The sequence below is a fragment of the Rattus rattus genome, chromosome 13 (assembly GCF_011064425.1).
Source record: "Rattus rattus isolate New Zealand chromosome 13, Rrattus_CSIRO_v1, whole genome shotgun sequence".
Lineage (NCBI taxonomy): Eukaryota > Metazoa > Chordata > Mammalia > Rodentia > Muridae > Rattus > Rattus rattus.
In genome coordinates this window covers 2,763,759-2,790,426 of record NC_046166.1, presented here as the reverse complement: position 1 = coordinate 2,790,426, position 26,668 = coordinate 2,763,759, and the positions used below count along the sequence as shown (strand labels likewise).

The 26,668-nt window shown below is 48.3% G+C and overlaps 1 protein-coding gene across 1 annotated transcript in view; it reads right to left on the bottom strand.

Annotated features, from left to right (window-relative positions):
• Il17rd (interleukin 17 receptor D) overlaps positions 1 to 20,890 on the bottom strand; it is a 62,785-nt gene extending 41,895 nt beyond the window's left edge. The window contains exon 1 of the mRNA XM_032919258.1: positions 20,678 to 20,890. Within this exon, the coding sequence (XP_032775149.1) occupies positions 20,678 to 20,803 (126 nt within the window). The 5' untranslated portion in view covers positions 20,804 to 20,890. The remainder of the gene's footprint in view (positions 1 to 20,677) is intronic.
• Between the last annotated feature and the right edge of the window lie 5,778 nt (positions 20,891 to 26,668).

Genomic DNA, 26,668 nt, shown 5'->3' with positions numbered 1-26,668 from the left:
GTCTATTCTAAAGCCTTCCTTCATGTGAAGGGGGTGATGATGCTGGCTTTGGGTTCCGAAGGTGAGTGAGTGTTTTAAACAGAACATAAATAAGGCAGACAGAGCGTCCAACATAAATTATGAATAAAAAGATAATCTTAATAATAGTTTACATTATCACAAACCCAAGTTTATAGCAACAGCTAAGCCCCTCTCAAAGTACAGTGCAGCTGCTAGGTCAGTGGAGGGAATTGGTATGTCAAAAATGTGACCTACCTTCAAGTTTGTTTAACTCCCTGTCAGCCACCGCTTCCTTCCGCCACCTTAGGAAGGCACAGGGGAGGAATCCTTTCTGGAGTGTTTTATTAGCCAAGGCTCAGAACTGCTGTACTTACCAGTTATCTACACTCTGTGTAAGTCATCCTCATCAGGACCTGGGGCAAAAAGGTTGGCGTGGATCAGGGGGCAGTGCCAGAGGTACGGTCCTTCTCCTTCCCAAGGGGAGATGGACATCATCTCCAGGGTGGACCATTTCAAGTCCTTTCCCAAAGCAGGAGCAGGAAGACAGCATTACACTGATCTATACAGCATCCAGATCCCACAGTCCTCTCCTCTTACAGATCTATACAGCATCCAGATCCCATAGTCCTCTCCTCTTACAGATCTATACAGCATCCAGATCCCATAGTCCTCTCTTCTTACAGATCTATACAGCATCCAGATCCCATAGTCCCCTTACAGATCTATAAAGTATCCAGATCCCACAGTCCTCTCCCCTTACAGATCTATACAGCATCCAGATCCCACAGTTCCCTTACAGATCTATACAGCATCCAGATCCCACAGTCCCCTTAAACTAAACACCTAAAGGTATCCGGCCCTGGTCCACAGAGCACCCAAGATGTATTTACAGGCTCTAACCTGGGACAATGTCTAAGGATGGCCACAGACCCATGGCTATGGTATTCAAATGAAAGAAATAGCTTGCTTTTACCTGAAAGAAAACTGGGCGTGTGGTGGAGGGGTGGGACAGCTTCACATTCCCAAAGTACCTCCCCGAGTGGGAGATACAGAAGCTGGAAAGCGGCCCCTGCCTCTGCCTTTTTCAGCCCTCACAGATAGGAAGATGTTCTCGCCCAGAGCCAAAGCTCTCCGCAAAAGTGGCCTGGGTGACAACCATCCTCAGAGCTCCCCACAATGACTACAACTTTTCCTTCCTCTTAGCCTCCTGGCAGGAGAAACACATGAATGCTCTCTGCTGGAGGACTTGAGGGGCTGGGGCCACAAACCGTAAGTCACGAAAAGGGGCTTCCAAATCACAGGGTGCTTGGTAAGGGTTCAGGGTCAGCCTTTGACACCAAAGTATTCTGAGGTACAAGTCGCATGCTCTTGTTATCTTGCACCTTTTTTTTCCCCCAGAGAACTAAGAAACTGCTTGCCTATGCAATGGGTGCAGGTGAAAATACTGCTCAAAATCCTTTAGTTCCTCTCCAGGACAGCCTGTCATCACTCCTGCCTAAGCTCAGAGCTTCCAGAGGGCATGACCCCTGGAGACAAGGCTCTTCATCAAACCAGCTCTGTTGGTGCCTTCGAGCTCCAGGCTGTTATCAGATGAGGCTGGCCTTCTGGACACGTTTAAATGGGTGAGCTCTACTAATAGCACGCCTTCCTCCTATGGCCTGGGTCACAGAGCCCTCTTGAATGTGTCCGTCTGACAGTCTATTTATCAGTGTGAGCCTTCACTTCGTCTTATTCAAAAATACTTCCACTTTTCTCTTCTCTCTGTGCCTGGTCCCCTCAGTGTCACCCTTTGGTGTGTCAGAGTCTAGACCTGCTCACTGGGGACTTTAGCCTGGGATGTTTTGTGGAGGAGAGGAGTTATGGCTGCAAGGTTCTTCCAGAAATACTCTTATCCTATGCAGGGACACTCCCAAGGGCCCATGAAAGCAATACAGTGGGCTCCTGCACTTCTGAAATAGATATGTGCGTCTGTACTTACATAAGGACATAACGGGAAAGAAAACAGGACATATCTACATAGGAGAAGAGAGCAAGGAACCGTGAGTGATTGAGCAGGAGCTCAGCAGAGAATTCCTCTCTCTCCCTTCACCCAAACTGCTATGCTCTGCCCAGGTCACACTGGGGTTCTGAGCAAAGACTCATTGTTTATAGCAGGTAAGGAAGCACAGTGTGTGTGTGTGTGTGTGTGTGTGTGTGTTTATGTGTGTACTATTCTGAAATTTTTGCTTTTCCAATAAGACAGCTTGGAGGGGGAAAACAAACAAAACCATTACTCAGTTCTGCAATCACCATTGTGGGTCAGCTAATCAGTTTTTATCTACAGCGGCCTTTCTGCTGCCCCTCTGTCACCTCCCACAATACCCCAAATCTCTCCAAAGCCAAATGCTGCTGATGAAAGAGCTGTCAGTACTGGGTGGGATTCAGAGTTTAAGGGGTCGGGAAGGCAGAGGGGCAGTGTCCATGACTGACTGGTCCTAAAAGCTCATGGCCCAGAAAACTCAACTGTTTTATCCATCATTAACAGTGTCAACATTAAAAATCCAGGCAAGATGGAACAAATCAGTGGCCCAAGCAGAATCCCTCCCACCCCCACCATAATGCTTTAGAATAAAAAAAATTTGTAATTTGCTATTAAGTCAGGAAGACTCAATTTTTTTTTTTTTTTTGGTTATTTTTATTTGGGGGTTTTGTTTGTTTGACTGGTTAGGGTCTGTCTGTCCTTCCTTCCTTCTGTCTTTTCAAACAAGGTCTCTACCTGGCCCAGAATTTGTAATCCTCCAGTCTGCCTTCTGAGGACTGAGATACAGCGACAGGCCACCTCGCCTAGCTAGTAGTGTTATTTTAAAGCTCTTATTGCCCCTCTGGTGGTACAGTCTTCAATCCCAGCACTCAGGAGGCAGAGGCAGGTGAATGAGTTCAAGGCCAGCCTGGTCTGCAGAGGGAGTTCTGTGACAGTCACAATGCACAGAGAAACCCTGCCTTATGAAGGAGGAAGAGGAGAAGAAGAAGGAGAGCGAAGAGGAGGAAGAGGAAGAGGAGGAGGAGGAGAAGGAAGAGGAGGAGGAGGAAGAGGGAGAGGAGGAAGAGGAAGAGGAGGTAAGAAGAGAAGGAAGGAGGGAGGAAGAGGAGGAGGAGGGAGAGGAGGAGGAGAAGAAGAAAAGAGCTCTTATCTGTTCACTTAAGCATCTTCCTGAAAATTCAACCTATCAACATCTCATCCATATTTAACTTTAAACGTACCAGTCACAAGATCACCAAAACACACTCAGAAGGTAATCAACCGCCAGTCCTCTTGGGCAGGCAAGACGGCTCAGCAAGTTAAGGCACTTGTCATGCCTGAGGCCCTAAGCTTGATCCTGGGACCCATAGTGGATATAGAAGGGAACTGGTTCCTGTAATCTGCTCTTTGGCTTCCACTTTGTGTCTCATGACTGTACTCATTCTCAGGCACGTACACCCTACACATACACAGTAACGATGAGTTAAGTTCAAAAATTATAGAAAAATGGAAGCCTTAAAAAAAAAATCCCCAGGCATTGAAAAGGAGGTAAAGATCTTCTCCAACATCAAATAAGGTACCAATAGAGAAACAGAATTGTAATGCCGATGGGAGGCTCTGTGCTCAATGCTGACCTCGTTCCCCCAAAAAGGGCAAGTATGTAACAGTGGATGTTCTTCAGTGTCCCTCTGAGGTAAGCCCAGGGCAGGCCACTCACGCCACGCACTGCTAAGCTCGCTACAGAGGGACCCATGAACCCTGTACTGTTTCCTATCGCTGCAAAGGAACGGACAACAATTAATCAGTAGCCCATCCTCTGCGCCCTTACATGGTTCCATAGCACAATTATTCATCTTGACAGAGGGGAGCATATACCTGCGGGAGTGTGTCACTCACTTTTCTGCTGCTGTAAGAAAACGCCCAAACACAAAGTGACTTATAGGAAGTTTATTATTTTGACTCACAGTTCAGAAAGGTAACAACAGTCCATCGTGGTAGCAAGCCAAAGGCATGCACGCTAGTTGGAGCAGGAAGCCAAGAGAGAGCTCACATCCTCAAACCCAAGCATGAAGCAGAGACAGGAATGATATATGATATGGAACGACACAGAATGAGGCTTTTAATCTCAAAACCTGGCGCCCAAGCGAGCAGCACAGCTCCTTCAGCAGGGCTGCACCGTCCAACCCTCCCCAAACAACGTCACAAACTGTAGACCAAAAGCTTAAATGTCTGGGATTATTGGGCACATTTCTCTATTTATGGAAGTGGGGTCTGTCCTTCCGCCATATAAATCCCAGGGACCAAACTCAAGCCATTGAACTTTGTTGTCAAGAGCCTTTACCCACTGAGCCATCCCACCAGCCCTCATCCCTACACTTTTTAAGATGAAGAAGGTTGAAAACTGGAGGATGACCTGGACCAAACATGATGCTATCATTGGGGGAAGAAAAGGCATATTTCTTCAGCGGGCAGGGCTCTCTTCCCTGCCTAGGAAGGTCCCAAGTCCACCCTAATTCCCAGGCACCTCCTTCTCAGACCTTACCAACCCCAGCTGGCAAGTCCTCCTAGGTTCCTGTTTTGCCCTGAGATGACTCACTGTTGCCCCGTAAGCATCAAATACCCCTGGGTTCAGTGTGCACCCAGCTCCGAGCCAAAGATCTACACTATCGGGGTTGGGGATTTAGCTCAGTGGTAGAGCGCTTGCCTAGCAAGCGCCAAGGCCCTGGGTTGGTCCCAGCTCGAAAAAAGAAAAAGAAAAAAAAAAAAAAAAAAAGATCTACACTATCCCAATGCCACAATCTAGTCGGGCAGCATCAACACGGACAACTGCCAGGAGAAAGCAGTGTAATTGCGTGGTTTCTAGCCATGTGTACCTATTTAATGGTTAACTGTTTTCTTATTTTAATAAGATTCTGATTTTTCAGAAACTGTCTCATATAGTCCATATAGGCTCTAACTCCAACTATGTAACTCAAACTGACATTGCCTCCTGCTCCTCCTAAACCACACACACACACACACACACACACCAACTGCTGGCATCACAGGTGTGAACCACCTTGAATCTAAGTAAAGCCTCCCAATTCAGGCGCTCAATGGCTACAAGTGAATAGTTTGTGGCTCCCAAAATGGGACAGCACAAGAAAAACTGTGCTCAGTACCATAGTTCTACTAGACATTACTGTGGCACGAAATTCCACAGTTGTCCATGCCTGCCTCTGCAGTTCCAGTAAAATTGTCTCACCGCTGGTACTAGTGACAATCTGCCATCTCAACTGGCAGATCAGGTAGATACCTAAATTTAATCAAGATATTCCAAAAATGAGGTTGGGGATTTAGCTCAGTGGTAGAGCGCTTGCCTAGGAAGCGCAAGGCCCTGGGTTCGGTCCCCAGCTCCGAAAAAAAAGAACCAAAAAAAAAAAAAGATATTCCAAAAATGTTGTAGTCGGTAAAAATAAGTGTTCTTGAGTCAAAAATACACATAAACATTGATTGGCCTTTTCTCCACCCTAAATGCATGTAAGAGATTTCACCATTCCTTGCACCTTACGGTTAAGCTCTCCCTCTATCCCCCCAAAACCCTGGTAATCAATGATCTGACCGCTTGTTTTAAAACCCCACCTCCAGCCAGGTGTAGTGGTGGGCAGTTTTACCACTGGGGAGGCAGAGGCAGGCGGGCCTTTGGGAGTTTGAGGCCAGCCTTGGTCTACAAAATGAGTTCCAGGGCTATTACGCAGAAAGAAAAAAACGCTGCCTCCAATCAATCAATCAATCAATCAATAGATTAGATAGGTAGACAGACAGGCAGACAGACTCGAGATAATTAAAGAAAATCCTGACTTCTTGCCTGAGAAATCTTACTTAAGCAGGCATCTGTGGTAAGGCTGGTAATCAACCCTACTCGGGTCCAAGGATTTTCCTCAGGTGATTCTGGTACTCTGCCAGGCTGGGAACCTCTGTGGTAAGTGCCTCATCTAAACTTAATGATCTGCAAAGTGCCCGCTGGTCTCTCCCTTCTCCCCACCAGGTACTTTGCTGCGTGTGGCACAAGTCCCACTTCATTTGGATGCTTGGAGGACAGGGCAAGTGCAACTGGTTGGGGGTGTGGATGGGGGCAGCGTCTGGAGCTCCAGTTTCTGGGGGGCGGGGGAAGACCTCTCCAAGTCACACCTCTTCGGTCCCATCTTAATCCCTTCCTGACTCTTTTGCAAGGGAATTCTCATCTGGAAAACAAGGAAGCTTATTACAAACAATCACCTAGCTGCCTCTGGCTGAGAGTGAGAATGGCGGAAGGTGACATGTTCAAAGGCATAGGACAGCCTGAGGAAGGCGGCTTAAATACAACATCCCACAGGCTTCATCTGCAGAGAATTCTCCTCACCCCTGCTGTTCACTTGTTAGATGTGGACGACCAGGCTTCAGACTACAATGAAACTTCAGACTTCCTTTAAAACAGCAAGAATGGAAACATAGTTTCCTCCTAACTTCAGGATCCCAAGGGCAAGGTACCAATTTCCATCTTAAAGGGGGAATACAGAAGAGCTGGCACCTCCGCTCAGAGTGAGGCATGGCCTACAACCCTAGCACTCTGAAGGAGTGGGTCGCCACAAAGTCCAACCCAGCTTCATCTGTGATCAACATTTCTAGGTCAGCCAGGTCTTCATAGGGTGACTACCTCAAAAGGCGGAAGGAGGGAGGAGGTGGGGAGGAGAGGGAAGAGGGGAGGAAGAAAGAAGGCAGGTTCTGGCCAGGTAGAAGCAATCGCACAAAGTCCCTAGTACAGCAGAGCTTCCCTCTGTGGATTTGTTCCTGCTCCACTCAGGATTCCTGGAAAACGCTAAAATCTTAAGATGATCAAAGTGAAGACATCGGTGGATGGGGGGGGGGATGCTATCATTCAATACCCCCGTGTTTATTCAGCCCCACCAAGCCGAAGAGGGAAGACTGTTTGCAAGGGGAGAATGCCTGCTTAATGAGCTAAAAATGCATTCATTACCGCGCTATTCACCGTGGCTTTCCTGAAATCAGACACTTTTGCCCCTAGACCATAAGATTGAAGCGATTTGAAATCAAAATATTTCCTGTCCAGTGCCTGCCAGTTTCTAGCCCCAGAGTGATATAACAGATGACATCCAGTACAATAAATGCTTTTATTAACCATAAATTTGAGACTGCTTTAGGGATTTGAAGTGTTGGGTTTCATGCTGAAAAAAATGTAATGTTATCCACAGACCATCCGTGAGCAACAAAAACAGAGGCGCGGGTTAGGGTGCTTAGATCAAATTATAGCATGAAAAAGAAAAAGTCTTTTGCATGTAAAATAGTAGTTGCGTTCAGAGTCTATCTTCAAGAAGCACCCCGAGAGGTTAATCCCATGTCTGGGAGAGTCTGGGGGGGGCGAATCATCCCAAGTGCAGGTTTATGAAGCCACCGGGCTCTGCAAAGCTGAAAGTGAGATGAAAAGCATCGAACAGCTCCAACATTTGCATGCTGCTGCTCCCTGCTAGATAACTCTCCTTCCTGTCGGGACGCTGGGCTGCATAAAGGGCCCGCCACCCACTCAGGGTCACCACCACCAGGCTGCCACAACCAGAAGAAGTCTCTCCAGAAACCCCTCCCGGTCACTCCCAATGGAAACGCACTGATCTGAGTCAGACTCTTGTCTTGTAGCCAAATGTTGCCTTTCTTCATCTAGAGAAAAAGGTGGAACCTTGGGCAGTTCCGTGGTCTCAGCTCTCTGACCTCAGCTCTCTGACCTCAACGCCTCCCTCCACACGGAAACAGTTAATTCTGAAATCAAAAAGCACCCTGCACTCTGGACCTACCAAACCAAACCTGAGGTGGTGTAACCATGGAAACAGGAAGTCTCTCCTGGGACCAGAACTAACTAGGCCCGGCAAAGGCAAGCTAAGCTGCTACCCCTCCTGAGTGCCCCTCACTAGGCCTTTGTGTTGGTATACATTCCAGCATAGGGGTCCCGGGTGGCCCACAGGACCGGGCTCTGTCAGGCCACTGAGCAGCCTGCAGACTTGGTGCCAGAAAAGAAAAGTGAAAAGCAGAGTTGAACCTCTGAGATCCATTCTCCGGATACTGAATGTCCCACTATTCCGTCTCCGCATGACATTTCACGGCCAGCAGGGGAGGAGGCCCAGGCCTGAGCGCTGAACAAACGCCAGGCACACAGGCCTCCCTGCGCCCTCACAGTCCCCCTGGACTTATGAATAAAAGATGGGGGTTTTGTCTGTCGTTTCCCTGGTACCCTGTAAGAATAACAACTTGTCGCCTTTTGACGTTTTAACTCACTTTGAAAAATTACCAATATTAACTTTACGGGTCTTGGCCCTTAAGTCGGTGAGGAACAAACACCAGCAAGAAAAGCCGTGTAATTAGGTAGGAGACAGTAATACAAGTTACACCGAAGAAACCGTGTGGAGGAGACTCTGATAACTCAGGCAGAAGCGATCACAGCAATCAAAAGGGCTGGAAACTGACTCTGAGGATGTGTTTTGAGTGAACTGGGCTTGCTGGAAACAGAGTTCAGTGTTTTCTTAGCACAAAGAAATGGCTGAATTTCGGTGTGGAGGAGCACTCAGCCATGAACTTGCTGGAGCCAAACAGAGGGATTCAACAGTTGTTGTTCCCAGTCACCAAAGGCAACTTCTACAACCGTCTGCAACAGGCCCCGGTGACTGGCAGAAACTTAGTGCTGCTACTTTCCAGAGAACACAGGACAGGGTTTGTTACAGGAGAACCCAGGACACCCTCTACGTCCTTTAGACCTTCAATAAAGTGAGAAAAGCCCTAATGGAAAACATTACATATTAAAAACAGACAATGTAAACCCTGCTGGAAAGACCTCTAACTGTAACAATTCTTACTTACAAACAAATTTTGGTTTATGCCTGAGAAGCTCCCATATGTCTACAATGAAAGGCTGGAAAGACAGCTCAGGGACTTGATCATGAGAACAGGAGGAACCCTTTTACTCTAAAGGCGATAAAAACAGTCTAAGCCAAGGAACCACCGAGGCCCAGCTATATGAGCACCCCTTTCCTACTCTGCCCACCTTTCCAGAGTTGGTTTCAGAATACTTAAGAGAGGAGAAAGAACACAACAGAGCCCCCACCCCCCCACCCCCCTGCATACAGACGGCTGGCCACAGATGCCTACAGATTTAGCATCAAAATACTAACATTGAAAAGAAAAATATGGGCTGGAGAGATGTCTCAGCAGTTAAGAGCACTGACTGCTCTCCCAGAGGTCCTGAGTTCAGTTCCCAGCAACCACATGGTGGCTCACAGCCATCTGTAATGAGATCCAATGCCCTCTTCTGGTGTGTCTGAAGACAGTGACAATGTACTCAAATAATAAGTAAATCTTTAAAATGGAAAAAAGGAAAATTTAAAGGTGGAGGCATACATCTTTAATCCCAACGCTCGGAAGGCAGAGGCAGGTGGATCTCTAAGTTTGAGGCTAGCCTGGTCTACAGTGAGTTCCAGGACAGCCAGCCAGGACTACACAAAAAACTGTCTTGAAAAACGAACAAGCAATAAAAAAGAAAGAAAGGTTTAGGTGGGCAATTATATCTTATCAATTGGATCAGAAGAAAGAAAGAAAGAAAGAAAGAAAGAAAGAAAGAAAGAAAGAAAGAAAGAAATTTATGTGGAAACACCAGATACTTGTATGTTTTTAAATAAAAACACAAACTGCTTTATCATTCACTTAGCTGGGGGTGGTATATCCATAACACACTTAAGATAGTGTTTCTGCTTTTGTCTTTTGCATTTTTTTTTTCCAGATTTCTCTGTGTGGTTCAGGCTGGCCTTGAACTTTCTGTCCTGCTGCCTAGGGCTCTCTACTTCTAGGATTGCAAGTGTCTGGCACTGTACCTGTCAGCTTTTAAAGGTTTCTGCTTTTAAAAGTCATAGGTCACTTGCAAAACCTCTCCAGCAATTTATCTCTCCCTTATCAGAATTCCTAATTTTAAAAATGTTTTAGAGCTCTTTAACATCCCCCTCCCCACCTTCTCCCCAAACTCCCCTCTGGCGTCATCCATCCTAACCTTTTTTAAGTAGGATAAAAGCCAAGGATTACACCAGACCTGGCCAACTTGAAAAACTATGCACTTAAAAACCACCGCACTTAAGAGAAAGAAGACAGCTCAGGGGACAGATGGACAGGAAATGCGCTCAAGTGAAAAGCTGTGGCGAGTGGAATTCCTGTCTCTCAATGACTTCAAAACCCAAGAGGTGAACAATGAGAAGCTGAGCATCTAGGGCAGCAAGGAGGGGTCTGGGTATTGAGCCCCACAGAGCAGTGCGCACTGGGAACCCACGGCCACGAAGCGGTCTTTAGCCAGCACTGCCAGATGTTCCGTTCTTTTTCCTTACTTAATTTCGGTAAAACTCCATGACCTCTTTCTCAAATTAAAAGGCAATGCCTTTTTTTTCTTTCTCTCTTTTTCTTTTTTCTTTTTTTCCCAAACCACAGGAGCTATCTTTAGCGAAGCCTTCTAAGGACTTCATTAATTCATAGCCAGCCAACCAGGACTTTTCCCACAGTCTCCCACAAAAAAGCCCGGGAAGTCACTGATTGCTTGGCTGGATCTGAATATGAGCAGAGGTAAAATCAGAAATATCTAGTTCCTCCCACAGGGAAGTGAGGCATGAAAATCAAAGCTCACAAAAACTCATTACCACAGCTGGCCAGCAAATCCCTCCCCGGCCGGCCGGGCCCAAAAGGCAAGGAGCACCTCTGATGTTTGCGGGCCATCACGTGACCTCAGAAAAATGAGCCACATTCACAGGAGGGGGGACTATCGTGACAAAATGAGGTCTGTGCCTCTTTTATAAAGAACGTTTTTCAGAAGGAATGAGAGCCACTACTAAGATACAAAAAAAAAAAAAAACCCAGACTGCTTAGATGGTGATCAGCAGTAATGTTTTCTATTTTTCTCTCCTTGGTGCAGGGAATGAGGAACTTCTTTTCTTTCCACACTACTTTTCTTGAAAACATCAAGCACAGCAAGATGTGGCTCTCCTGTAACAGCACCCTACTCGTGTCCTGGCTTGGTGGTGTGCACCTGTACTATATCGGTGTTCGGGAAGCTGGAGGCTTGAACTTTGAGACATCCTAGGCTACTTAGTGAGTTACAGGCTAGCCTAGGCTGTGAGCATGGCCTGGCTGCACTCTCACTAATCTGGAGGGTGGAGACAGGGTTGGTTTGACTTTATCAAATGCAGGCTTTGTGAGCACAGGTAAAACCCACATCCAGAGAAGCTGCATGGAGAAAGATGGGGCCTCCTCTAAAGCTGGGGAGACCAGGCAGAGCAAGACGCCAGAGGTTGTTTCCAAGGTGGCCAAGCAAGCAGGGCCTCAGCCACGCTCTTGTCATTAAACTGCCTTGCAGGGGTCACCACAGCCTGAGGAGCGGAGGGGCTGGACCTGTCTCTCTGAGATCAGCAGCATGGTGCAGAGCGAGGCTCTGTGCTGCGGGCTTAGAAACCATCCCAGCCACGAGGCCATGTTCCTCTCTACAGGGACAGATTCTGGCATTACGGTACAACTTAACACTTGGGCTTTTTTAGGCTCTTTTAGGCAGAGAAGTTCCACCTTAAAAACAAAACAAAGGAAGAGGAAGAGGAGGAGGAAAGGAGGAAAAGAGGAGGAGGAGGGAAGAAGGAGGAGGAAGAGGAGGAGAGGAAGGAGGAGGAAAGGAGGAAGAAAGGAGGAACAGGGGGGGGAAAGAGGAGGAGGAAGAGGAGGAGGAGGAGGGAGGAGAGGAGGGAGAGGGGAAGGAGGGGGAGGGGGAGGAGGAGGGGAGGAGGAGGAGGAGGAGGAGGAGGAGGAGGAGGAGGAGGAGGAGGAGGGAGGAGGAGGAGGAGGAGGAGAAGAGGAGGAGGAGGAGGAGGACTCTCTCCTCCAAACACATCTTTTAGAGTTCAGGATACTGAGCAGTTACAATAAATTCTAACAAGGAGAATCTCAGTGCCCCACCCACCCACAGCAAATGTGTACATCCCAGAAGGAGGCCAAAGCCGGCGCCCAGCAGGGAATGCAGGCTGGCTGCTCCTACATTTGGCCTTCATTGTACTGCAAAGATGAGGTGGGGGGAGCAGAAACCGTAAATCACCTGGATGGAATAAAATCCCAGGGGCGAAGATTTTAAACCATATGGCCCACCTAAAGAAAATGCACCTTTTCACTCAAAGAAACCCACCCCTTCCCTTCCACCCTCCCACCCCTGAATAAAGCAGTCTAGCTCAGAGGAGAAATCTAGATCCACAGCCAGAGATCTGAAAAGGGTTACTATTGAGCACAGAAGAAAATCTACAAAATGGACAAAACAGAACCCTTGGAAAGACTCTTTTTAGGTTTTGAGAATATAAAGTGTGTGTGCGTGTGTGTGCGTGTGTGTGTGTGTGCGTGTGTGTGCGTGCGTGCGCTCGTGCATGCATGCGCTCTGGAGCAAAACCCCTACCACTGAACCACCCTACCCTCTGCCATTTCTTTTCAGCTGAGGGTGGGTGGGAGTTGTAACGCAGAGCCTCGTGCTGATGTCTCTTAGACCTTCAGATTTAGGACAGTGAAAGGCACAACCTAGTTCTACTGTATTAAGCTCCAGGCAATAATCACCACTCTCCCTGTAAAGCCGAGCCTGACTGCGACATTTAGCATTGGCCTCACTCTAAGGGAAATGCTCTGTGAACATGCTCTGTTGAGGCAGTTCTCATTTACACGACTATGTCAGAAAACGTATGGGCCGACCTCCGTTTCAGAAGAGTTCTGTGTGCGTTCACATCCCATCTTCTCTTTGTCAGCTGCTCCGTGATTTGTTAAGGACAGATGGGACTTATTAAGTCCCCTCTTTTAAATGTGGTAGCCTTAATTAGCTATATCCACCTTCCCCCAACATTTCCAAACAAGGAACCAAAGGAAAGGGAAGCTCTTTTTAAGTGGATACTTTGAACAATGGAGGGATAAATGTTTAAACAGTAGTCTCTGCCAGAGTGACTAGCTATTTGTCAGACCCTGCCACAAAAGCAGGATCCAGCCAAAGTTTTGACCCCCGCTCTTGATTACGATTTTTAAGTTGTTCCATTTTTAGTTTTCTGACTTGTGCTATTAATTAAACCTTCCTCAAGATAATGCTTGAAGAAGAGCTAGAGTGTGTCTCCCTGGGGATGTTCAAGGTATCATTCAAACTGCAAAGTTCTCCTGTGGATTTCTGTACACGGAAGACCCAAGTACACCAGCACAGTGGTGGTATCTATGACTAGGCACTGTGCCCTTCTTAAGCACAATTAAGAAAATCTGCGGCGGGCTGGGGAGATGGCTCGATGGTTAAGAGCATTGGCTGCTCTTCTAGACCTGTGTTTAAATCCCCAGCACCCACATGGCAGCTCACAACTGTAACTCCAGAGGATCAGACACACATGTAGCCAAACACCGATGCACATACAATAAAAATAAATAAATCATTAAAAAAAACAAACGATCAAGTCTTTAAAAAAGGTCTGTTGATTGACCTGTGTTAACTAAGCATCCGGAGATAAAACACGCTCCAGTTTTAATTTCTAATTTTGGGTTTCCCTCATTTAAAGAGGACTTTAAGGATGAATTATGTCTACTGGCTAAATTGTGAGAAGGACAAGGAACTACCTAGATTCCTAGACTTGCCCTAGCCATAGCCGACAGCTTCAGTTGGATCCATCCAGGGCTTGTGTCTTTTCAATCAGCTGGTGGCCCCTGCCGGGTTTAGAGTAGCAGAGGGGAAGTGGCCTGTGGTTAAACAGAGGAAATGCCAAGGCATTTTAACAGAGCAAATAGTCTCTTCACTTCCCACCAGGAGGAGCTTCAAAGGCCTGGGCCCAGAGGAGACAATGTGCTGGAGGGCCATCAGTCACCTAATCCTGTGTCAGGACCATTCAGAGCTTCCTGCCAGCCAAAGGTAAACACTGCCCTAAAGGACAGTGAACGCCTCCCACTGCCTGGGCAAGTCTGGCCCCCCCACCCCCCTTGGAAGCAGAGATAGCCCCAGACTTGCTGAAAGCCGTGACATTCCACATCTGGGGAAGTGCAGATGCTGGAGAAGCAGGAGAGAAATCTGTCCAGAGTATATACAGTCCCGGTGAGCTGCCCTGTGTACCTGAGCTACCCCTCCACCTCCCATCACCCCCCCCGCCCCCACCCATACTCTTACAAATGGCAGGTGGGGGCCCCAGCTTCCAAAAGCCTAAAAAGCCATCCATCACCGGCCGTCGGAATGAAAGAGGACAATAAAATTGTTGATAGAGTGGCCCCAGCAGCAGCAGACATCTGCTGGGCATGGGGGCACTGGGGGAGGGGGAGGAGAAACAATGATGGGGGAAGGGGAAGGGGGGCAGCTGGGACACAGTGAGTAAAAAGTTCAGGGACAGATGAGGGAATGGGGCTTGAAAGCAAAAAAAAAAAAAAAAAAAAAAAAAAAAAAAAAAAAAAAACCACACACACACACACCCAAAACAAAACAAAACAAAAAAACACCCAACACATTTTAAGCCAAATGAAGCATGACAAATACTCAGCTTAAAATAAAGCCAGAAGAGAGCATGAGCTGCTCTTTCCTTTGTGGGGAGGCTGTCTGTCAGGTCGGAACTGCCGAGACAGATTTGGATCCTGCTCTACTCCCTCCTCAGACAGTTTTCCAGACAAGCCCAGCTGTTTGGAGAGGAACCCAGTAGAAGTGTCATGTGCTCTTCTCTCCCAGGCCTCCGCTGTCTCTAGCCTTAGACCAGAGGACCCCACCAAAGCCAGGATGCCCTGCCTAACTAGCTCCCCAGAAACACAACCCCAGACTCTCCAGACGGCCTCACTACTGGTAGTGTTCTGACAAAGTCGCTGCGTGTCTAAATCCAGTCAAGTAATCTAAAGCCAATGTGACTAGTTTTAAATATTTACAAAAGTATTTTCCCTTCTCCTAACTTCAGAGACCGTGTCACTACAGGGACGTGTCTGGTCACTCAGACAGCACCAGAATCATCTTACCCTAGGGCCTTGTGCCAATGCTCTACCACACCCTCATTCAGGGCCCATTAACCTTGAACCTTCTTCATTCCTAAGGCAATGCTGATACCAGAAGTTTCTGTATAGTCTTTAGGAAACCACCTTTGGAAAGAAGCAATGTTCCAAGCATTTCTCGCTGGCTGAATCGATGGGTTGGTCATTAACAACACAGTGCAGGTACTTCAGGAGCTAAAGCTGGATGGATGAGGGATGGAAAGATCCGAAGAAACAAAAGCCAGGCAGGCTCCTAATCAACTAGCAAACAGGCTGGCAGAAGGCACTGCACGTCTCATCAAAATGGCTCTGAGAGAAATACGCCAACCCAAAACAAAAATAATTTTTAACTAAGAATTCTGTAAGGGACACCAGAGCATCTACGACGTGGTCCACCAGAGAACAAGCAGACCTGATATGGGGTTTAGGAGTCATGAGCTGCAAGTGAATGAAAACGCATCCAATTCAGAATCAAATAAACATGCCCGGGCTCTCAGCCAGGGAGAATTCTTGGATTGGACTTTTATCAGGGACCTAAATTTTAACCAGCTGGAACCCTCACCCCCCCAATACCACTCTATTCCTTTCTACCTTTGGAGATGAAGGATTTGCCTTAAATGGGAAACTCGTACTTCACCATAAAGACAATGCCAGCATAGTTTCCGAATTGCTGAGGACACTCCTGGGGGAAGACATTTAGAAATGGTAGTTCAGACACAAAAGGCCAAGAAATAGACCCCATCTAGGGTAGGAGACAAGAAACAGCTCACAGAAAAAGCTACTAAACAGAAATCCGTGAGAATGGAATTTTAGGTTCCTGGTTTGTTTGTTTGCTTACTTGCTTACTTGCTTTTTAAGATAGGATGTCATTATGTAATAATTCATGTTAGCCCAGAACTCACAATATAACCTCCAAGCTGGCCTTGAACTCTCAACCTCCTGGCTCTGCCCCCCAAGTGTTTAGGACCGGCATGCCTGGCTTTGTAATTCCTTCTTAGCAAGACAGTGGGGGGAAGTTCGGGAACCTCTCCACAAGGGACTGACATATTAAGTAAGGCACACACAAAGTCATCCATCAGATAGAACAAACTTGCCATCAAAAAGTAAGAGTTGGGGCTAGAGAGAGGATCCAATGGATACAAGATCTGGTGTTGAGGTTTGCACTGGAGTTATCTGTATTTTGATGCTAATTCCACTGCCCCAAGGACAGCTGCCTAGTCTGGTACTCAGGTCTCAGGTGACTTCACCAGAACCTTCTTTTTTCTTGAATTTGTAAAGTACTGGTGAGGGGCAGGTACAGGACTGAAGAAGGCCTGTCATTGGAGGAGACGGAAGGATGGGTAGGAGAGAAGTTTGAAGGAGGAGGAGGAGACTGGAACGGAAAGGAGGAGAGAGAGGAGAGAGAGGGCAAGAAGCCATGGCAGGTGACATTAAGATTCCGCTCTGTGGGGGTTGGGGATTTAGCTCAGTGGTAGAGCGCTTGCCTAGGAAGCGCAAGGCCCTGGGTTCGATCCCCAGCTTGGGGGGGGAGGGGGAGATTCCGCTCTGTGTATTTACAGGTTGTTATTAATGTTCTTAAGGAATGGATAGTACTGGGCTTTGTATGTTTAAGTGGGCAATTATATCTTACCAATTAGGCCTAAGGTTATTGTGTTGTGTGTTCTTTCATGTGTAGATTTAAGTGTAATGGAGTGTGGGGCCGCCACGGGAGTTGGGATGTGTGTTTCTGGCATTGGGAACTAGATAGGTAGAGAGATTGCTGCCAGGCTCAGAGAGAGGCCTTTGGCAGTGTGACAGGCAATGGAGCAGAGCGGTCAGACCTGACATCCCCTGGAATTCAGCAGTAGATATCTTGCACACCTACAGTCTAATCCAGTAAATCAATGACAAAAACACACATACTTTTTTTTTTTAAAAAAATTTTACAACAACAATCGAGGAAACAAGAAGAAAGAATTGAGCACCTCAGTAAAAGTCAACATGGCTAGCCCTCTGAAGCTTTATAAATTGCTATGCCTTTGAAATACCAGTAATTTATCATTCAAAGGATCAACTTCACCTGACTGCCAAGACTTTTGAGACATTTTTTCCCTTCAAAGTAGTTGAATGGTCACCTGACAGCTCATTTCTAAAACACACCTGTGTCCGAGATGGTAAATCAATGACATAAAACCCCACTTTGAAAAAAAAGGAGTTTGTGAAACCTGACCACTTAAACCAGGCCGGCTCACAGCCCTGCGAGCAGCTCTCCTGGGAAAATCAGTCCTCCAGTGGCCTGGGTTTATCATTCAAATGTCCCATGTCATTAAAGACTTTGATTCATTTTTTCTCCAGCATTCTGGCCACAGCCCCTCCTTTGGGCACCGAGGTTCAAGGTTCTAAGAGAAACTCAGTTCCTAGGATACCCACTTCTGGTCATTTGCATAAACTTACCCTCAAAACCAGGCTGGCTCGTTTACAGACCTGGATGTCCTGGGACAAATATCCTCTAGTTGGCCTTTGAACTCCGGCAGAATGTCCCACCTATTACCTCTGACTGCCTTCATTTTGGCTCTCCAGCATTCCACTGGCACACCCTCCTTTATTCCTTACCCTTCTTACCTTCTACAGTGGAAACTCAGACCCTGAAGGACCCTACTGATGGGCATATTCTTTTTTTTTTTTTTTTTTTAAAGATTTATTTTATTTATTATATATAAGTACACTATAGCTGTCTTCAGATACACCAGAAGAGGGCATCGGATCTCTTTACAGATGGTTGTGAGCCACCATGTGGTTGCTTGGAATTGAACTCATGACCTCTGGAAGAGCAGTCGGGTGCTCTTAACCGCTGAGCCATCTCTCCAGCCCTGGGCTACAATTCTAATGCTCCCTCCCCGATTTTTCTTTGCTTGCTTCCTTTCTTTCCTTTTTCCTTTTCTTTCATTTTCTTTTCTTTTTTAAACTCATAGCTATCCTCCTGCCTCAGCCTTTGGCCCTTATTTTTATATATTTATACAAACCCAACATCCACAGGCTGAGTACCAGACCTGATTAGAGAGGCAGATTATGACTCAAATATCCAAGATTCCAAACACTGGTACCTACTAGAACCCCAAGACAAAGCAACCTCTGGGGGACATCTTAATTATTGAGGTGGGGACTTGGAGGGCTTCCTGCAAGAAGCCATGCTGGAGCTAAGACACTAGAAGATAAAAAGCACGAAGATGGTATTGTCCCAAGATTTAAAGGTGGCTGTAGCCAGGAGCACTGCTCTCAGGGGCTACAGCCTGTGCTAAAGCCTACTGCAGATAAGGCACAGAACTCAGAAACCCAGTGCTGAGAGCTCCCAGTGCTGCTGTCCACCCTTGAGACTGAGCCCAGAGCTCAGACACAACACACACATGTTCTACCGCTGAGCTATATCACCCCAACACTCATTTTATGTTCTTTTAAGACAGTCTCTCTAAGTTAAGTTGCCCAGGCTAGCCCTGACACTCATTCTTTAGTCTAGGCAGGCCCAAAACTGTTGCTCCTGCTGCCTCAGCCACCTGAGTAGCTGGCATTACAGCACTAGGCTCTGCTCTCTTCATGCCTCAAATCAATTAATAGAGGGTTTTGCAGAAAGATCGCAGAGTCTACTTGTCCCCAACCAAGATCTATTGGCCTCCAGGCTTTGTGGCCACCAAGGAAACAAAACACACAGAACTGGCAAACACCAGAGTAAGGAGCCTGGGCCTGAATATAAAGCACGGGGCGTGGCATTCTGGGAGGGCTTCCCGGAAGAGGCATCCCATGAGCTGACTGTAAAGCCAAGCAGAGACTCCCAAGCAGAAGAGAACGTAATGCACGCCCTGGCCGTGTGAAAGGACTCAGAAGCTGGGGAACAGGGACAGACGGAGGAAGGGACAGAAAAGATGGCTGTGAACGGAGGTGGGTAAGCTGGACCTACTCTCACAGGTACCAAGCAGGCAATTACGGAAGGAGCTGAGCCGTGGGAAAGCGCCTGGAATCCGGGAGAAGGCCCAGAATCTCCCAGGCTCACCCAGGAAGGGGATGATGACCCAAGGAAAGGACTGTAGGAAGGCACAGGGCAGGAGTTGTTGAGATCACTCCCAAGAGGACCGAATGTTAGTGACCCTGATGGGCCACATTGGGGGGAGGGGGGGAGTCATCATGCCAGGGATACATTCCTAGCAGACACAAAACAACCGCTCTCGCTTCTTCAGAGACCGCTACAGACCCAATGTTAAAACTTTACAAGTGGCATGCATTCTAGGCTACTCCAGGAAGGCAGCAACAGCCAAAACCAATCCGGATCTGAAATCTTCTAAAAAAAAAAATCGATAGGTCAACTTGGAGATCACCGTAAAGATATCTGGAATCTATTAAAACCAACAGTGATGTCTGTCTGACTGCAATGGAACACAGGAAGAAATGGCGAGGCTTTACTTAAACGGGAAGAGATATAACAGCGTTCATGAATCGTAGAAGAATCACAGTGCCTGGCTCGTACCTGTTTTTCTGAACTGTGACTCCCCTCTAAAAGTGAAGCAAGTGTTCCTAAGAGGGGTCACGTCCTGAGCCTTGTCTGTACTGAGGCTGTACAGTCTTTTCCATGGGAAAATATAAGTCAACATTGGTCTAAGCAAACAGCCCCGAAGTATCCCATGTATCCCTGTGCCCTGGGGAAATCAGTAACAACATGCCAACCCCCCCCCCCCACGATCCCCTTTCCTTCTTTCTAGGCGAGGAAACAAGCTCCCGGCTGTCTGAGCACAAAGCCCGTGTTCTCACAATAGGATTGAAGGTGTGAGTGGCCCTCGTCTCTGTGGGAGGTTCAAAGTCCCCAGGCCAGGGGACCGCAGTATCTAGACTGCATCAAAAGAACACTCAGCTGTGGGAAGAAGGCTTCCAAGTTCCCAGAGAAAAGTCTGGGAGCCACCATGGTCTCGGGTCTGGGACACCTGGCAGAGCAGACGAACTTTCGCTGCCCTTTGGCCACAAAAGCATCCTCAACTCAAGCTGGGACCCCGGAGTATGGGATGGGGTGGGGGACCACTAGCCAGACGAAAGGCTGAAATGGCAGCGTTTCTCAAAAAAGTTATGAATCGGCGATTGGGTAGAAGTTGGGTGACGGCGCTGCCTAAAAGAAACAAAGCGACTGTGAGAAAAGGGGTGCATCCTTCCCTAGCACCCCAGGTCCCCTTTCCTGGCTGCCCTGAGCCCTTGCAGAGCTGTGGGCTGGAGGTCCAGGGCACGAACCCCACACGGGTTCCGAAGTGCACTCGTCCTGCAGACAGCCCGGAAGATCCCAATCCGGGACGCGCAGCCCCCGGGCAGAGGGCCGGGAACAAAGGGTGGGGCGCACGGCCCCCGCCTCTCCGCCCAGCCACCCGCCTTCAGGAGTGGGACCCCAGCCAGCGGCCGCGCCTCATTAACAACACAAAGCCAGGGGTCGGCGGCCCCTTTCATCCGGGCCCGGACCTGCAGACGCGCGCCCGGTGATCCAGACACAGGATGGGCTAGAGGAGCCGCGGACCCCGTTGCTCGCAGATCGGGCGTCCAGCGATCGGTCGGCCCCCGCTCGCCAGCGTGCGAGCACCTGTGCGCGCGGCGCGCCCCCAGGTAGCCTGGAACCCGGAGAAGCCTTCGCCTTACCCTCCAGCCACAGGTGTCCGCGCCTCTCGCGCGGCCCGAGCCGCCCGCGGCCACTGCCAGCTGCGAGCCGTTGAGGCAGGCGTTGACAGTGAAGAAGAAGGAGCAGAGCTGCAGCCACGGGGCCATGGCCGTACGCTCGCCCAGCCGGGCTGGTCTCCGCTAAGTTGCTGCCTGCAGCTCGCTCTCTAGCCCCTCTAGCTCCGAGTGGGCGGTGGCGGCGGCGGCAGAGGATGGCAGCCCTCACCGAGCATGCGCTGCCGTGTTTCGCCCCGCCTCTTTCCCCCAGGTCCCGCCCTCAATCTCAGTTTTCTGTCCTGGTCCCGCCCCTGTGGCCCGGCCCTTCTGTCTTGGCCCCGCCCCGCTGCCGCGGAGACTCTGGCTTCAACTGGAGGTTGGCACAGCACGAGGTTCAGCGCTAAGGGATTTTTTTTTTTTTTTTTTAATCTAAAGGATTTGTCCAAATGATTTCTCCGTGCAAAAACTTGGGGCGACTCAAAGAATATAATAATAGTAATTTTAAAATTAATAATTTAATAAGTACTTGCTTTTCAAATGTCAAGTTCCTTCTTGCATCCTACCAATGAAATGACAAGGAAATGTCATAATAAAGCCTCTAGGGAAATCCTGCTTCTGCACTTACTCCCGGGACCTAGGACAAATTACTTACTTCCTCCGAAGTGCTGCTCCCAGTAAGACAAAATGGAGAGCAAGACTCTTCATCCAGAGAGAGCTCTACTAACACGCAGGAAGCAATCAATATAGGCTACAACCACGAACTGACTTGCGTAAGGTCACATAACTAGAACTGAAAATTAGCGTTCTTTTCAGACACAAGTCAAACTTACCTTAGGAAATGTGTCTCACAGTAGCAAAATGTACAAATTTACTGCTATTCTGCCACCCCCCAACCACACCATGCATCTGTGCATCGGAGCCCCCCAGCCCTCAACTTTGCACCCTCATCTCTACAGCAGCTTCATCATGGCTGACCCCCTTTTACTCCCACCCCTACGTACTGTACCGTACAGACATCCACCCCGACACAGATCGCTTAATTTCCCAGCTAACACTCTTCAGTAATGATGTTCAAAAAGGAAACCCATCCAGGTCTTCACCCTGCCCTCACTTCTTGTCTCTAACTGTACTGAGTCCCCCTTGACTCAATCTTGTTCTTTTTTTTTTAAACTGTCGCTTTGTCTATTCAAGAAGGCAGTCTCCTTCACATTTCAGAGCCCAGAAAACCTACCTTCTAGCAGGGCATAGTGGCTCCTGTCTTGAATCCCAACACCCAGGAGGCAGAGGCAGGTAAGAATGTTTTGGTTTATATGTCACTGTCAAGAGTTCAGACATGGGGCTGGAGAGATGGCTCAGCGGTTAAGAGCACCGACTGCTCTTCCTGAGGTCCCGAGTTCAAATCCCAGCAACCACATGGTGGCTCACAACCATCTGTAATGAGATCTGATGCCCTCTTCTGGTGTGTCTGAAGGCAGCTACAGTGTACTCATATACATAAAATAAAATCTTTAAAAAAAAAAAGAGTTCAGACATGCCCAGTGTCATGGTTTGAATATGCTTGGCCCAGGGAAAATGGTACTATTGGGGGTGTGGCCTTGTTAGAGTAGGTGTGGCCTTGTTGGAAAAGAACAGTGTGTCACTATGGGGGGGTGGGCTTGGAGACCCTCCTCCTAGCTACCAGGAAGCTAAGCTGTTCCTGGCTTCCTTTGGTTGAAGACGTTTGCCTCCTTTGGTCAGCAACTCCCACAGCATGTCCGCCTGGATGCTGCCTTGCTTCCCCCCATGATGATGATGACTGAACCTCAGAACCTGTAAGTCACCCAATTAAATGTTGTTCTAAGAGTTCTTGGTCCTAGTGTCTCTTCACAGCAATGGGACCCCTAGCTAAGACAGCCAGAGTGGTTAGGCGCCTGTCCTGTGGGGCCGTAAAGTCCACAGAAGACTGCCCTTCCAGATGAGCCTTCCCTGAGTAGACACAAGAGGCACACCGCTCCTCGCAAGAATCTGCAAGTTAGAGCTTTCCTTCCACCCTCCTTCTTACTCTAGGCATTCAGGGTTGCCACAGAAGATATGTTGTCAGGATGGAGGAAAGACTGAGAAAAATCATGAGGTTATTGACTCCTTAATCTACATGCACTGTCTAGACATATTCCATAACTTACTAATCAATCCAGGCCCAGAGTGTTCTGTTAAACCCCAGCGATTTTAATAAATCTGTTTTTTTTTTTAAAGATTTATTTATTTATTTATTGTAGTACACTGTAGCTGTCTTCAGACACACCAGAAGAGGGCATCGGATCTCATTACAGATGGGTGTGAGCCACCATGTGGTTGCTGGGAATTGAACTCATGACCTCTGGAAGAGCAGTCAGTGCTCTTAACCGCTGAGCCATCTCTCCAGCCCACCCCAGCGATTTTAAACTATTCTCTCTCTCTCTCTCTCTCTCTCTCTCTCTCTCTCTCTCTCTCTCTCTCTCTCTCGTGCTCACTCTAGCTGCGTGTACACCTGCAGAGGGCGTCGGATCCCCATTATAAATGGTTGTGAGCCACAATGTGGTTGTGAGGAATTGAACTTAAGAAGAGTAGCGCTCTTAACCACTGAGTCATCTCTCCACCCCTGTAGTGGTAATTTTGGTTTCCAGTGGGTCACACTCACACCCAACCACCCAGGAGTTCTTGAGAATGAAACACACACACACACACACACACACACACACACACGCGCGCGCGCGCCAGTTAATTTATGACGTGCTGTGACTAGCTCAAAGATTGGACACTAAACCTTACCCTACTACCCCAGGCCCAATCGGGGAAGTGACACTCACCTGAATTCTTTTTTTTTTCTTCTTCTTTTTTTTTTCGAGCTGGGGACTGAACCCAGGGCCTTGCGCTTGCTAGGCAGCGCTCTACCACTGAGCTAAATCCCCAGCCCCAATTCTTACATGGATGGTCAGATGTCTCTCCTGCAGCTGTTCCATCCCATCCTTCTCTGAGACGCAGCAGTTCTCTCCTTCGTTTCTCCCAGGTCCTAGCTCAAGCAAATCTACAGGTCCCGCCTCAGTCTACCTACCTAGCCATTGGCCATTGGCTCTTCATTGATTGATCAAAAACCAATCGGGGACAAGGACCTTCAGCATTTAGACGTATAGATTCCTGATTAGGGGGACTGGATTAATTCAAAGCAATAGAGCCGGGGGTTGGGGATTTAGATCAGTGGTAGAGTGCTTGCCTAGCAAGCGCAAGGCTCTGGGTTCGGTCCTCAGCTGGGGGACGGGGGGGGGGGCGGGGGGGGCCACCATGTCTCTTCCTTTGACTATCAAAGCAATAGAGCCAATCCCCAGCAACCCCCTCCCTCTCTTTTTCTTTTAAGGATATATATTCTAACCTTGAGGTTTCTGAGTTATGGACGTGAACTACTACCAAAGTCCTCACTATTTTGTCATCTTAATTGCCTCTCCGATTGCTAATGGGGTGGTGCTAATTTCAGTCACCTCTCCCTCCTGTCTGCTCACCTTTCTGTCCTTAATACGTGGCCGGCCCTCTACTTGTCCTGAATCGTCAGCCCGCAAGAAACTGTCTTTGCCAAAAAGATGTTGATAGTCTGGGAGTACAGTTTCCAGGTACACGCTCCTTGGTGTTTTGTTTTGTTGAAGTTGTATTCTGCAGGGAGGAGAAGCGACACGTGGAGTTTAAGGAAGAGAGCCTTACAGACAGGGTTAGGGATGAGTGTTACCACCTGGGTTTTATTCACATTATCATGTGGTATTGTATTAGTGAAGGCAGAGCCACCCTCGAATTCTTCGTTGTCACTCTTCCCACTGTTAAATGACCTTCCTTCACACTCACCGTACAACCTGCCACTGCCTGGCAGCCTTGGGCTTCATGCTGCAGAGTCCGGAGACTACTCTGCTTTTCTGAACAAAGGTGGTGGGTTCAGAAGGAAAACCCTGGGGTGTCCAGTCTAGAACACAGTGGAAAGAAATCCCTCAGGCCCCAGGAGTGGAGGACCTTTTGCTTACCTTCTAACAAGACCTCAAGCATGTGTGAAGTGAGAAGAGGGGCCACAAACATCCAAGGGTCTAGTTTGGCCAGGAAGTTTAGGCTGTAACTTGAAGTTTTACAACATTGTTGCCATTTTGGTCTTCCGTGCTGATTATCCTCTTTTACCCTGGCTTTCTGGAATGTTGAGAGCCACAGGGAGGGACGTGAAGCTTCTAACCTGGAAAAAAAGATAAAAGAACAGGACCCCACACGGCCTCATGAATCATGATTTCCTCCACACTGCTGTAGAGATGAACAGGGGAGCCCTCCCCAAAGGCAGGGTCTGCTCCTCCCCACCAGGAGCAGGATGGGGGAGCATCTACAGCCATCTTCACTATCCCTGCCTGTCTTACTTCTCTGCCCTCGCTGGCTGTCACTCTGCTTGGCACAGCAGTCAGATACTACCAATCGGTCACCGATGACCATGTACCGCCTTTGTCTAGCACGTGCACGGCCCTGGGGTCCATCCCCAGCATGGCTTAAAAAGGCTAGGCTGTATTCCATGATAGCCTGCAAAGTGGCAGTTCAGGAGACGAGGCCTAAGAACTGGGCAAGCCCAGGCAAGTCAGTTCCTAGAAAAAAAAACAAACCCAGGCTTCAGGCAGCTAGTCAGAAACTGCCCGGCCTTCGGAAGCTGCCCTGACACCTGGCCTGAGGCAAGGGCAATGGGTCTGCAGCAGTTTCCAGACTTCCCCAGCAGCAGTTTCCAGACTTCCCCAGCAAGTTTCCCTAGAGGTTAAGATAGAGGTCACCTACCCTTGAATCCCCCTAATGCACTTTAAATCAGGCCTGTGGGCTCACTTGGCTGTGTCTCTTATCTTGGAATGAGAGGCCCCAGCATGCTGGCCTCCTAAGCCTGCCCAAACTGATGACTGGAGACCAAATATTCAAATGTTTGAGATTATGGGGGACATCTGGATCCAAACCACCCCAGTCTCATGTAACATTTCATTGTCATGTCTCAAGTTGAGCGGCTATGACAGTCTCTCAGACTTTCTTAGAAGACGGCACACCATTTTGTATGAATCGACTCGGGTCAGATTTTAAAATGCATGATTCCTGTCTTTCTGGAATTTTCTGCTTAGCATACTTAGAGATGGTTGTTAGCTGCAGTGTGGGTCCTGGGATCCGAACCTGAGTCCTCTGGAAGAAGAACTGGTGCTCTTAACCAGGTAGACATCCCTTAAGCACCCCTAAGATTAGTTTTTTTTAAATTATGTGTATGTGTGTATTGGGGGGTGGTGTTAGTACCCATGAATGCAGCTGCCAGTGGAGGTCAGAGGTATCATACTCCCCTGGAGCTGGGGTTACAAGCCACTGGGAGCTAGCTGCCTGTTGCAGGTGCTAAGAATGGAACGTGGGTCTCCTGAGCCTGCTCTCCGGCTACTGTGGTTTTTATTTTTAATTAATTAATTTAGAGGCATGCTCTTGCTGTCTATCCCAGACTGGAACTTGTTATAACCTAGGCTGACTTGGAATTCAAGATCCTCCAGCCTCTGCCTCTAGGTGGCAGGTGTCCAGCTCTACCCCAGAGGAGCTCTGTACCAGGAAGTGAGGTACACACTGCTGTGGGACAGACTGGCAGCTATGCTCTGACAGCTCTCTTCCTACCCAAGGCCCTGGCCCAGGAGATGCTACGGGTCTATGTAGAGCTACAGTTTGCTTCAGGTGGAGCAGAAAGTAACAGCTTGCAAAAACAGAGCAGGGCACTGAGCCGAGTTCAGATACAGAATAACTCAAGCGCACATCTGCAACAAAACCTCACAGCTGCAACAAAACCTCACAGCTGCAACAAAACCTCACAGCTGCAACAAAACGTGCTAGCGAACAGCTTTGAGAAACCCCAGGAAGTACCTACTGCAGGCTGCTTCCTCTCCTCACCAAGCAACCCGGTGGCCTCAAGTGGGACAGCAGAGCTGCATCTCCCACATCCTA